Source organism: Mytilus californianus, unplaced genomic scaffold, assembly GCF_021869535.1.
Source record: "Mytilus californianus isolate M0D057914Y unplaced genomic scaffold, xbMytCali1.0.p SCAF_1, whole genome shotgun sequence".
NCBI classification, from domain to species: Eukaryota; Metazoa; Mollusca; class Bivalvia; order Mytilida; family Mytilidae; genus Mytilus; species Mytilus californianus.
This window is the reverse complement of record NW_026262581.1, coordinates 97,054,932-97,067,870: the sequence shown is the minus strand read 5'-3', so window position 1 is coordinate 97,067,870 and position 12,939 is coordinate 97,054,932. Positions and strand designations below refer to the sequence as shown.

Below are 12,939 nucleotides of genomic sequence, written 5' to 3'. Positions count from 1 at the left end.
GCATTCTTTGGTTGTGAAATAGTGAATTCATTATTTTTAACCCTTGTTGGTAAATAAGAATATATAAAACATCATCTCTAGCTTGAACGATCCATAAAATATTGGAAAAGGTTGTTTTTTTCCTGATTTTTGCGTTGGACATAAAATGCGTTGTTTTGAGTTTTTACGATGGTTTGAACAAAGTCATGTTTCTTTGAAAATTTTATGCTATAAATACATTGTTTAAACACGACCCCAGTTAGCCCGTTCAACTGGATAGTGACGTTATGACGAATTTGTGTAATTTTAGAACTTATACGGATTGCAATAAATAGCAATAAGGTCTATAAAAACTGACAATACCATGGCAAAAAATAAAAACGACGAAAAGACAGGGACAAGTTATAGCGTGCCCTGAGCATGACCATGAATGAAAACTGAATACTAGACCCAGCCAGTAATCAGCAAATTGGAAAATACGTATTTTTATTCATTCAAGAATTCGTTGAGATATAATTTCCCAGGTTGAGAAGAAATAAAAAAAAGATGTTGTTGGCAACGATGAAAAAATGCTTGATCTCCTTTAGAACAGAGACACATAGACCATTATTATTACAACATGTCTCTGTTTAGAATACCATTCATTGGAAATGAGATAGTTCGATAATAAACTGAAAGCAAACAAATCGATGACAGAAAATATAAATACAAATACAAGACGCTTTATTTAAATTCGAGACATGTTAAAACATAGACAACATAAGCTCTATATTGAGCTTTTACACCGAAATTAACAAAAGTCGGAGATAAATCACACCATATAAACAAAGCACATTAAACATGCAAATATGGTCATTAATTTATGGTAAACGACAAAAATTAAGCTAATTACTGAGGAGAAATTGAGGATATGTCTAAAATAAAAATTGAAGTTTTGAATGTGAAAAATATTTAAGTCTGATCAAAGATGATTACAAGGGGGGAAAATCCGAATGAGTCAGCATAAACAAAAATCGGGACGGCTGCTGTAGATATATCAAACCACTAACCTTTAAAATAACATATTGTGTGATAAAAGTAATATAAAAGTGACATAAGACGAATTACATTTCTTTCCTTAATAACGCAAGGTAAGATCTATTTCGTAAAATGATAATCTCCTTCCATGTTCCCCAGTTAATAGGTCTTTGTATGTTCACTGGTGTTAATATGTCTTTTGATTGAGTTAAGCCATTTCAATTGATATTTTATAGTGTGTCTTTCTATGTTGTGATGTTACACTATTGTTTCAGATAAGGGTGAAGGTTTGGTACCAGTAACTGCGAGTACTCTCAAATCGTACTTTCTTGTTTATGACCTGTTGATACTAATTGTAATTCTTTTTTGTTATTTAATGTTATTCAGGGTTATACCTGGTCTATATACCAGCTTTGATAAGTGTTTGGTATTACTATAAATTTTCACTTCTTCGTACTATGAACATCAAAATTATTTATTTTGTAAAAATATTTCCTTTCTCTATTTGAACTGTACACGTATACCTAACAACAAAATTATTAGCTCACCTGGCCCGAAGGACCAAGTGAGCTTTTCTCATCACTTGGCGTCCGTCGTCCGTCGTCGTCGTCGGCGTCGTCGTCGTCGTCGTCGTCGTCGTTAGCTTTTTACAAAAATCTTCTCCTCTGAAACCACTGGGCCAAATTTAACCAAACTTGGCCACAATCATCATTAGAGTATCTAGTTTAAAAAATGTGTTCGATGACTCCACCAACCAACCAAGATGGCCGCCATGGCTAAAAATAGAACATAGGGGTAAAATGTAGATTTTGGCTTATATCTCTGAAACCAAAGCATTTAGAGTAAATCTGACATAGGGTAAAACTGATTATCAGGTCAAGATCTATCTGCCCTGAAATTTTCAGACAAATCTGATAACCTGTTGTTGGGTTGCTGCCCCTGAATTGGTAATTTTAAGGAAATTTTGCAGTTTTTGGTTATTATCTTGAATATTATTATAGATAGAGATAAACTGTAAACAGCAATAACGTTCAGCAAAGTAAGATCTACAAATAAGTCAACATGACCAAAACTGTCAGTCGACCCCTTTAGGAGTTATTGCCCTTAATAGTCAATTTTTAACATTTTTCGTAAATTTTTGTAATCTTTTACAAAAATCTTCTTCTCTGAAACTACTGAGACAAATTTAACCATACTTGGCCATAATCATTATTAGGGTATCTAGTTTAAAAAATTTGTCTGATGACCCCGCCTTCCAACCATCATGGCCGACTTGGTTAAAAATAGAACATAGGGGTAAAATGCAGTTTTTGGTTTATATCTCTGAAACTAATGCATTTAGAGCAAATCTAACAGGTGGCAAAAATGTTCATCAGATTTAGATTTTTCTGCCCTGAAATTTTCAGACGAATCCGACAACCCGTGGTTGGGTTGCTGCCCCTGAGTTAGTAATTTTACAAAAATTTTGCAGTTTTTTGTTATTATCTTAGATATCATTATAATATCTAATATCTAATACTATTAATTATGATTTTAACCTTATTTTACATGATTTCCAAAGCATCAGTAAATACAGGTGAGCGACACAGGCTCTTGAGAGCCTCTAGTTTGTATTTACCTGTGTTTAAAGTAATTGCATATGGCTGATATTTTTGTTCAAGTATATCGTTTTTCTTAAATTGTTTAACATTTCACAACGGTATAAAATGTTAATTTAATTATTCTTCTCTTAGTTTATTTATTTTGTATTTGCATTGTATCATAGATCAAATTTATTTGTTCAGTGTATGTTCACTGGTGTTAATATGTCTTTTGATGGAGTTAAGCCATTTCAATTGATAATTTCTAGTGTGTTTTTCTATGTTGTGATGTTACACTATTGTTTCAGATAAGGGTGAAGGTTTGGTACCATTAAAACGTTTAAACCCGCTGCTATTGTTTGTACCTGTCCTAAGTCAGGAATCTGATGTTCAGTAGTTGTCGTTTGTTGATGTGGTTCCTAAGTGTTTCTCGTTTCTCGTTTTTTATATAGATTAGACCGTTGGTTTTCCCGTTTGAATGGTTTTACACTAGTAATTTTTGGGGCCCTTTATAGCTTGCTGTTCGGTGTGAGCCAAGGCTCCGTGTTGAAGACCGTACTTTGACCTATAATGGTTTACTTTTATAAATTATGACTTAGATGGAGAGTTGTCTCATTGGCACTCATACCACATCTTCTTATATCTAAACCCGCTGCAATTGTTTGCACCTGTCCTAAGTCAGGAATCTGATGTTCAGTAGTTGTCGTTTGTTGATGTGGTTCATAAGTGTTTCTCGTTTCTCGTTTTTTATATAGATTAGACCGTTGGTTTTTCCGTTTGAATGGTTTTACACTAGTAATTTTTGGGGCCTTTTATAGCTTGCTGTTCGGTGTGAGCCAAGGCTCCGTGTTGAAGACCGTACTTTGACCTATAATGGTTTACTTTTATAAATTTTGACATAGATGGAGAGTTGTCTCATTGGCACTCATACCACATCTTCTTATATCTTAACCCGCTGCAATTGTTTGCACCTGTCCTAAGTCAGGAATCTGATGTTCAGTAGTTGTCGTTTGTTGATGTGGTTCATATGTGTTTCTCGTTTCTCGTTTTTTATATAGATTAGACCGTTGGTTTTTCCGTTTGAATGGTTTTACACTAGTCATTTTTGGGGCCCTTTATAGCTTGCTGTGCGGTCTGAGCCAAGGCTCCGTGTTGAAGACCGTACTTTGACCTATAATGGTTTACTTTTATAAATTTTGACTTGGATGGAGAGTTGTCTCATTGGCACTCATATCACAACTTCTAATATCTCTTTAATTGTGACTCAGGAAAATTCCAGCATTCTTTTGAAAATCAGTTGTTTTATGTTAAAGCCGGGTTTAATTTAATCTGGTTTAGGGTCAGGGTTAGGGTTGATTAATTTGATAACATTTAGCTTATAGTTATTTATATCCAAGATAACGTCTGAATCGTTGTATGCTGATAGCAATTCCATTTTGTTCTTGTGCGTATTGCTAAACAATTTGTAACAAACACTCGCGAGCCCGACTTGATTGACAAATAAACTCGTATTATCTGTACCTAAAAGATATTATTTTTTTCTATTTCTTATTTAAAGATCATGTAAAAATAGTGGTCTCTGATTATTGAAAATTTTAAATTCTTCAGTTGCTATAGTTCTTCATATGTTTAATGATGGTAGTGATGATTCTCAAAACGTTCCCCAGAAGAGCTGTTTTGATCATAATAATTCTGTTAAAACATTTTTTTTTCTAAATTTTCCCTGCTCTTTTTTTTTAGTGCTATTTTTAATTAATTAAAAATATATAATTGGCGACTGAAAATTAAAGAAATAGACTTTATACTGTTCGAATTATTTCGGTTCTTTACATTTAGCTAATGATACAACTTGTTATGATTTTTATAACATAACAATGAATTTTGATTGGTTCCTTTATAGACTTGTGATTTAAAGGAATTAAAGTTTTTCATTCTGCCGTTGATAGCCGAAAACTAATATCGTAGAATGCTATATATAGTCAGTCGACCTAATCTTTTTAAGTATAGATTCCTACACTTATAAGAACATTTAGTTGTCTAGAAGCTTTTTTTGACTGAATGGATATTAACAGTATGACTATTCAAGTAAAATTTTAACAGAAAGTCTATTGTAACCCTTGAAGTTTAACTTCATCCTTACATTTAATTATTTTTAAGACATTTTAGGGTTGATTTTTACTTCCTTGAAAAATTGCTTAAAACTTACCATATTTCGCTTTCATAAAATTTTGGTTAAAGACGAACTAATCAACGAATTTCAAACTATAATTTTCTACAGTTGATATGTCATGATATAAACAAATAAGGATATGTTGTATGATTGCGAATGATACAACTATCCACCAGAGTCCGAATGACGTGGTTTTTAGAAACTATAGGTCACCATTTATGTGAAGCAACATTCTAGCAGCACCTGCATATGCAGTACATAGTTTCCATTTGTTGTCATAATCGAGGCCAATATGATTTCCTTGATAGAGGATTGCTGTTTACAAGGAAGCTATTGAACATAAGGTTCCCAAAGTAATTTCTTCAATCGTAGAATAGAATATTTTTATTTCCCAAATTACAGGGCCCATAAAGGGCATACAAATCAGTTACAATTGATTGACATAATTGATAACTACAACAATAAACATCACAGTGTACATGTATATTTAGTATATTAGCAACCATCAACCATATAAATTATGAACGCACAATTAAATAATAAAATTACATTATATGCATTCGTAATAAAATTATTATCTAGTATCAATATTTAGACCTGATCTCCTTATAATAGTTATAAAAACGCCATCATGATTTGTTTGACCGCTATCGAATAATTTCTGAATTCGGAAGAATGGGTGGATATCATCATCTATTCATTAGTGATCATGATTAAATAAAAGCTTTACGAGACAAATATATACCAGTTTACTAAATTGTGAACTTTCCATTTCTATGTAGCGACATTCCAGCAGCGCCTGCATACGGAGTATATATCTCCCAGTTGACATGGTTGATACGATATTCCAGGGCTTGTATTTCCTATCATGATTTCCTTGATAGAGGGTTGCTGCTCACAAGGAAGCTATTGAACCAAGAGCTCCAAGTGGTAAAGTTGAAATCATCCCTTCGTAGATTTTACGGACGCCATTACGAGTTGGTTGACCGTTATGGAATATCTGTTTCACAGATGACAACGGATATGTTCCAAATGTCGTAACTGCAATCCCGTCCCCTTTTCCCCGAATGTGACCAACCGAATGTGACCAACCGAATTAGACTTATCACCAGATTTGTACTAACATGAGCAACACGACGGGTGCCACATGTGGAGCAGGATCTGGACAAAATATATTTGAGACTTAGATGGAGAGTTGTCTCATTGGCACTCATACCACATCTTCTGATATCTATTGAACGTTAAATTAAGCTGTGTTGTGTGTCTGTGATGTATGCTACTGGATGCCTGATATGACCACGTAAACCAATTAATTCTGTAAGTGTTGCTCCCCTAATTTGGCAATATTAAACAACTGTCATACAAGTGGGCGTATAAACAAGCAAAAAACCAGATTTAACCACCATTTGCTTAAGAAAATGCCTGTGCTAAGTCAAGAATATGACAGTTGTTTTTCTGCTCTTTTGTTTTGAACAATGTTTTTTCCCCAATTTTTACAAAAATCAGCAAGGATCTTCGTTTTACAGATATGACTATGCATAAAAATTAATGGGCATCAGATGAGACAATCTTAACTTTTCAAACAAAATAAAACTTATGCAGGACGGACAGACACCCTTATATTCTTATAAGAAAACTAGTCGGTGTGGTATTATCAAAAAATCAAATCCAATGGCATTGAACAATTATGGCCTATTCACAAACAAAAGTGAAGCGGAATAAGTCATGTAATTCCAATCTGTTGATATACCGATTACAAGCATAAATAATCGCTTGTTTAAAGAAAGATTCGAGCGTTTTCGTGGATTTTTTTGCAATTTTGCAATAACGTATAAGCGGCAACAGATCTTTCACGATCCTTTTCACGATCATCCAAATGCGGTACCCGATCTGTCACGATCCGTAATATCAATTTTTTTACAAATATTACCGTTTTTTCAAATTTTCTGAATAAACTAAATCAAAATAACTTTAAGAACTATTTCAAACAGTAATATTGAACGATATTTCTAGTAGAAAAGTAGTTTATGCATTAAAAATTTGAAAAAAAATCACGTTTGTTTACATTTTTATTTCACTGAAATTTCGAAGAGCAATCTGCCTTTTGTAGTTTTGTAAAAACGGTGTATATTTAAGTCTTGATTTTTTGTTGGATACTAATCAGAATGTTGAACCATTTTGACAGACAGTTTTGTTTTTCCAATATTTTTCATAATAATTGATTATATAGATTATTTACTGACGGAGCATGTGTCTTCTCGATAATATTTTATTCACGATCCTATACCAGATCTTTCACGATCTGATCGCAATGCTTGACCACCGTTAGTTTTTCTTTCACGATCTTTCTCTCGATAAACCGAATGACACCCGTGTATTTACATGGTACATGCATCGTCCTGAATATGCATAAATATTTGCCACTGGACGTTAAGCAACCAACAATCAATCAATCATTGTACATGCAAATTAATGTATTTTTGATTTAAACGCAACTATGCTGGTGTCTTTTAACCCAATAGGTTATCGTTATGATGCATTTCGTTTCATGAGGAACGAGTTATCAACCTCCGTTAATTGTATTCGAGTAACAAATAATATTGCTTTGCTAACTGAGTGTAACATAGTTTTAGCACATTAAAAAAACCCACTAAAAACATGAAATCTAAGAAGACAACAAGCCAGTCATAAGAAAATAAGAAAGACTCTTTGTTGTATAATTATATATAAAAATGACGGAACGTGTTCATAAAAAGTTTGAGTGACAGACAGAGAGCAAAAATCTAACAAAGAACAAAAAAACCCTTTCGATTAAATTTTATAGTTAAAGATCATTCCAGGTGGAAGAAATCGGAACGTAATTCTTTAGTTGTGTCTGTCCTTATTTTCTGACATGTCTCACCTTTACGAACTTTCAATAGGAAACTCTTTAAATAATTTTTTGTTTTGTTTGTGTCCCAATTCCGTGCAATATGATATCATTTAAAACAAAGCAGAATCAAAGGATTTTTTGAAATAGATATATATTTCATATTGATCTGTCAAAATACTAATGATCTGTATTGTTACTTAGCGTTGTTTTAGAGAAAACTTACATTTTTTGGAAACTTTTCTGTATAAGTGACGAAACCCTCGTCATATGAAAGCGGTTCTTATTTTTTTTCAATTTTTCTTTATTTTGAAATGACTGTTTCTGTAACATGAAAATTCATGTTTGTTTAGGGATCCTGTTATTGATTCTGCGTGTGGAGTTTGCAAATGGATGTGAAAGTGGTGGATCTATAACAGTGAGCGCAGGACAGACATGTACAATCAGTAGTTCGACAACAGTTGATTCTATCCAAGTAGACGGAACTTTAGTTATAACAGGAAATCCATCAGATAGCAATGTTACTGTTCGAATAAAAGCCACAAGTATAACTGTATCTGAGAATGGAATAATTACAGCTGACGGAAAAGGATTTCCCGCCCAAAGTGGACCTGGAGCGGGTACTTCCACTGGATCTGGAGGTAAATAACAGGCCATCGAAGTCTGCACTTGGCTCGGGTACACCCACTCCACTACTTTAGTCACTGAGGAGGGTAATTTTAAGAAATCCCTTGTTATGTGTTGTATTTAGTCATGAAACGGGTACCTTCAAAGTATGTGGAGCTAAGATAGCGACACAACTGTCTCGATGATTCAACTTTTTTAGCGAGCTTGCTTTAGTATGCTGCTAAAGATATACAACGTTAACAATCGTTCTATTTAAAATAAAATCCCACAACCTAAATAGAACAAAACTAACTTGACTTGTCCAGAATTTGAGCCGTTGCCTTAAGTAAACATTCTGCGCATCAACAGATGGCGCACAAAAGAATTCCCAAATACATAAATGAACAAGCACAGTGACGAACGACCACAACGACAATTTTGCGTGACTAGTTACTCCATTTTCAGTTCAAGATTTTCGACTCTTACATTATATCAAATCTGCTTGCAAAGATACATTTGTTGTTTAAAAGAATTAGAATTCCTAGCATATATGTGTTTTGAAGTCATAAATAGTTTACCTCATAGCTTTGTACATTTTAACCTTTAACCATATTATCAAAATTCGAAATTATTTTTTGTACGTCTACAAGAATTAACGGGCTGATTGAGTGATTCGTTGATGGCTGCTTTATCCCTATGACAAATATTACATTTATATTCAGTGCAATAACATGGCAATACGATATAATTTATAAAAAATGCCATGCTCTGTACTAGACCGACACGATGAGTCGGATTTATAACGTGCTAGCTCAGAACGTCACCGGACGACATCCCATCCTGCCCGAACACATTATTCAGATATATCGACTAAATAATTAAAAATTTTGGTACAATTAGCTACCAATGATAAAGTATTTTTCACCTTTTTCACCTGGATATTAATTATGAAACTTTTACGTGAATTATTCAAGAATCATTTAGTCTGAAGTCGGGTCATATGAACTCAGATATTAAAATTTAAAACATTTATCTAAAACGCCCATCAATAGCCTATGTGTCCACAAGTTTGTGAATCCCATGCAATGACGGCAATTATGGATGACAAATAGATTCAATGCAAGGTCCAGAATTAGTTATGTGTCACAATCGGACTGCCATTTTGGATCGCCGAATAATATTATATGGAAAAAATCATTTGAAATTCCAGTAAAGTAATCCAATCGTTTGGTCGGTTAGGGCTATAATCCAATAAGATTAAAAACTCATAGTGACAGCAGCTATACACTGGTTAGAAGGCGATAAAACCTTTGTGAACTTTGTTTGTTTTGTTTTGTTTTTTTTTTTTTTTTTTTTTATTTTGTAATATCGGGTCTGATAAAAAGAAAGGTTTATTTCATTTTCACAAATATGTCCTTGACGCAGACGACCACTTTTGACGATATTTCCTAAAAATTGAAAAGCATGTACGACCATATGTCGACTTATTTCCCATCTTTAACGCATTGGTGTTCAATAAAAAAATGTTATTAATTATCAAGCACAAATGCTTATTTAGACAAAAAGAAAAATAGGATTGGTGGAATCGCCGTAGACCCAACCTTAATGCTATGAACAACAAAGCGTTTTGCAAAATAATAATTTACAGCAAGAGATCTTTTGTCCTGAAACCTATGGACGAGTTTGGTCAATCTTAAAATCATCTTTGAGATCTATCATTTAAATGAAAATCGTGTATTTACTATTAATTTCTTTTTAAGTTCTTTCATAACATTAGTTTCATGGAGGAATTAAGGGGAGCATGACATGAAAATGCTGTAATATTCGATATCAGAATCCGTGTCAAGATTTTCCACCAAATAGAATGAGACAAAATCTGTATGCACGATGGTTTTGTTTGTTTCTGTCACATCGAAGCATAACGCACATCTCCTTTTATATATAAATCATTTCAAAGTAATTATCTTGCAAGTTTCTAATGGAGTCTATTGTGTCCTATTGTTGGTTGTTGCCTTGTCACCTATTATCAAAATTAATCATGATGATGTTGTTGTATGCGGACCCGTGTTGCATCGCTTTAAATAAGTAGTGCAAGGCGATTTGGTGCCACGATATCTCAGTAGCATGAGTTCGAATCCCGGCCAGGGAAGAACAAAAAAAATTGCTTCCGCAAATTTACAGATCTAACATTGTTGAGCTGTTGTTTAGACGAATTATATATACAGAATGTATTTTCAGCCTTGTATCACCATCACTGTTGGTGGTCCGATGGATAGAATCTGTTGTCGAGTCGTCACTGGTTCAGACGTACTTAATACGTCTAAATATGTGACAACTTTACGACAGACGTTCTCCATCGGATAACCTGTGGTTATACATGGCTAACATCATAATTTATATATACTTCGTCTCAAATTTAGCCATTATACATCATGTACTGTGTTACAACTCCAGATAAAGCCTACGAGGAAAGGCATTACTCGACTAGCGAAAGCTATATTTTATATAGCTTGAGTGGTCTATTACGCTGGACACAGTGCAGGCGGTGTTGCCACGATGTCTCAGATGCAGGGGTTCGAATCCCGCTGAGGGGAGAACAAAGATTTGCTTACGCAAATTTGCAGATCTAACATCGTTGAGACCAACTATTTATTGCAGGGATTTTCTAAAATGCCTGTAGGATTCAGGCATTTTATTAATTGACTATTTTTTTCAGGCATTTTACAAAATGTCTGCTATTATTTTCAAAAGAATGAAATGTTCACAAAAACTGAGCCTTTGAAAGTATTGACCAACAGCGCAGTTTATCTATGATAATATATGGATTTTATCGCTTGCATATTAAGAGTTTTAATAATAAAAAATAATTTGCCCCGAGGTTTTAGCAAATACATCATTTGACGTTAAATCTGGTCTTAGCACTACAACCACATTTGGTGGAAACCGGACCATGACACATTCGGCTCTGTTAATTCTTTTTTTCTGATAAAACACGTAATGTTCGAAAATCATGGGGTTTTCCAAACAGCATACACATGAATATCTTATTTTTCATGTGTACCCGAAAAATTCAAAGAAACATTATCAAGACTTACAATTTTTAGCTTATCAGAGCATCCAGCAAGTTGAAGCAGATCTTCCCATAGCAGGAGACACTTACCCCGTCGAATACCCGGTCTCCCCTGTTATTGAGTTCATGCGATTCCCTCAGTTTTTGTTTCACAGCTGCGTAAATTTGTCTCTACTTGATCGATTCACGAGATTTTCACCGGGTTTGTACTTACATGAGCAACATGACGGGTGCAACATGTGGAACAGAATCTGCTTACCCTTCCAGAGCACCTTAGATCACCGCCAGTTTTTTTTTTGTTTTTTTTTTGGGGGGGGGGGGGGGTTCGTGTTGCTCAGTCTTTAGTTTTCTATGTTGTGTTTGGTGATGTACTGTTGCTTGTCTGTTAGTCTTTTTCTTTTTTAGTCTTGGCGTTGTCAGTTTATTTTCGACTTATGAGTTTGAATGTCCCTTGGGTATTTCTTGCCCCTCTTTAACATTGTCGTCTTAATTCATCAAATTATAAAGATCAAAGATCAAAGAATGAGGCATTGAAGATGCATGAATATACTCTTATCTTTGCATCACAACCAAACACTGCCTTGTACGTAGTCCAAATAATTATGACGTCTTGAAAGGCTATTATATTTTTTTTCTTTGACGCCTTACATCGACGTAGTCCAAATAATTATGACGTCTTGAAAGGCTATTATATTTTTTTTCTTTGACGCCTTACATCGACGTCGATGTAAGTCGTCAAAGAAAAAAAATATAATAGCCTTTCAAGACGTCATAATTATTTGGACTACCTTGTACGGTGAAACCCATGCTATAGCGGGTAATCCGGTTGGCTGTGCGTGATGTATAAATTCTGTATTCTCTCTACATGGGGAATTAAATATGACGCCTCATATAAGGAGAAGACCATGCTCTCTGCAAGTTAAGAACACTTTGACCTTTCCGTAGGTGGCCTGTGGAATGCAACGTTTATGTCCCTATCAAACATACTTTTATTTCAAGAGGCAGTCGAAATTCATGTCCTTTATAACGGTCAATCTTTTGCAGAACTTACCTATTTGATATATTATCAATTTGTTATCGTCCTAAATATTCATGAACTATTTGCTTCTAAACGCAAACAAACAACAATCGACAATCGGCCAATAAAAAACATTCTTCTTTTTCTCTGCTACATATTACTGACTTCTGTTTTGAATCTAGATTTTCTAAAAAAATTGTTTGCTATTCTGTTGTAAGAGAATTTGTCCTTCTGACATCATGACAAGAAGATCGATATCAAAATTACTATCTGAAATACAGATTGAAAGAACTAGTTATAGACATACAGGCTTTCCCAGCTGGTATTTGAAGAATAAACTTTTACCAAACATTTAGTTACTATCTTTACAAGATTTTGTGTTTTTGGTCATATATATCTCAATGATATCCTTTTTCTAAAATTAGCTGAAACTTAACAGGCAATTTGTTGAATTTTGTTTCCAAATTTCTGTCATTTTACAAAATGCCTAAATTTAGAAAATGTCTGTAACATATATATATTATATCATCATTGTAGTCTTTCAATATAAAACAATATTGCCTATGTTATACTACAGCAGCTCATACTGTCATGCTTATTGTGTGAGTTTGCTTAGGGAGCTATAATTTG

At 33.9% G+C, this 12,939-nt stretch overlaps 1 protein-coding gene across 1 annotated transcript in view; it reads left to right on the top strand.

Annotated features, from left to right (window-relative positions):
• The first annotated feature begins 7,863 nt into the window (after positions 1-7,863).
• The window catches only part of LOC127738417 (uncharacterized), a 175,977-nt gene continuing 170,901 nt past the window's right edge, over positions 7,864-12,939 (top strand). Inside the window, exon 1 of the mRNA XM_052249661.1 lies at positions 7,864-8,256. Coding sequence (XP_052105621.1) covers positions 7,947-8,256 — 310 coding nt within the window. The 5' untranslated portion in view covers positions 7,864-7,946. The remainder of the gene's footprint in view (positions 8,257-12,939) is intronic.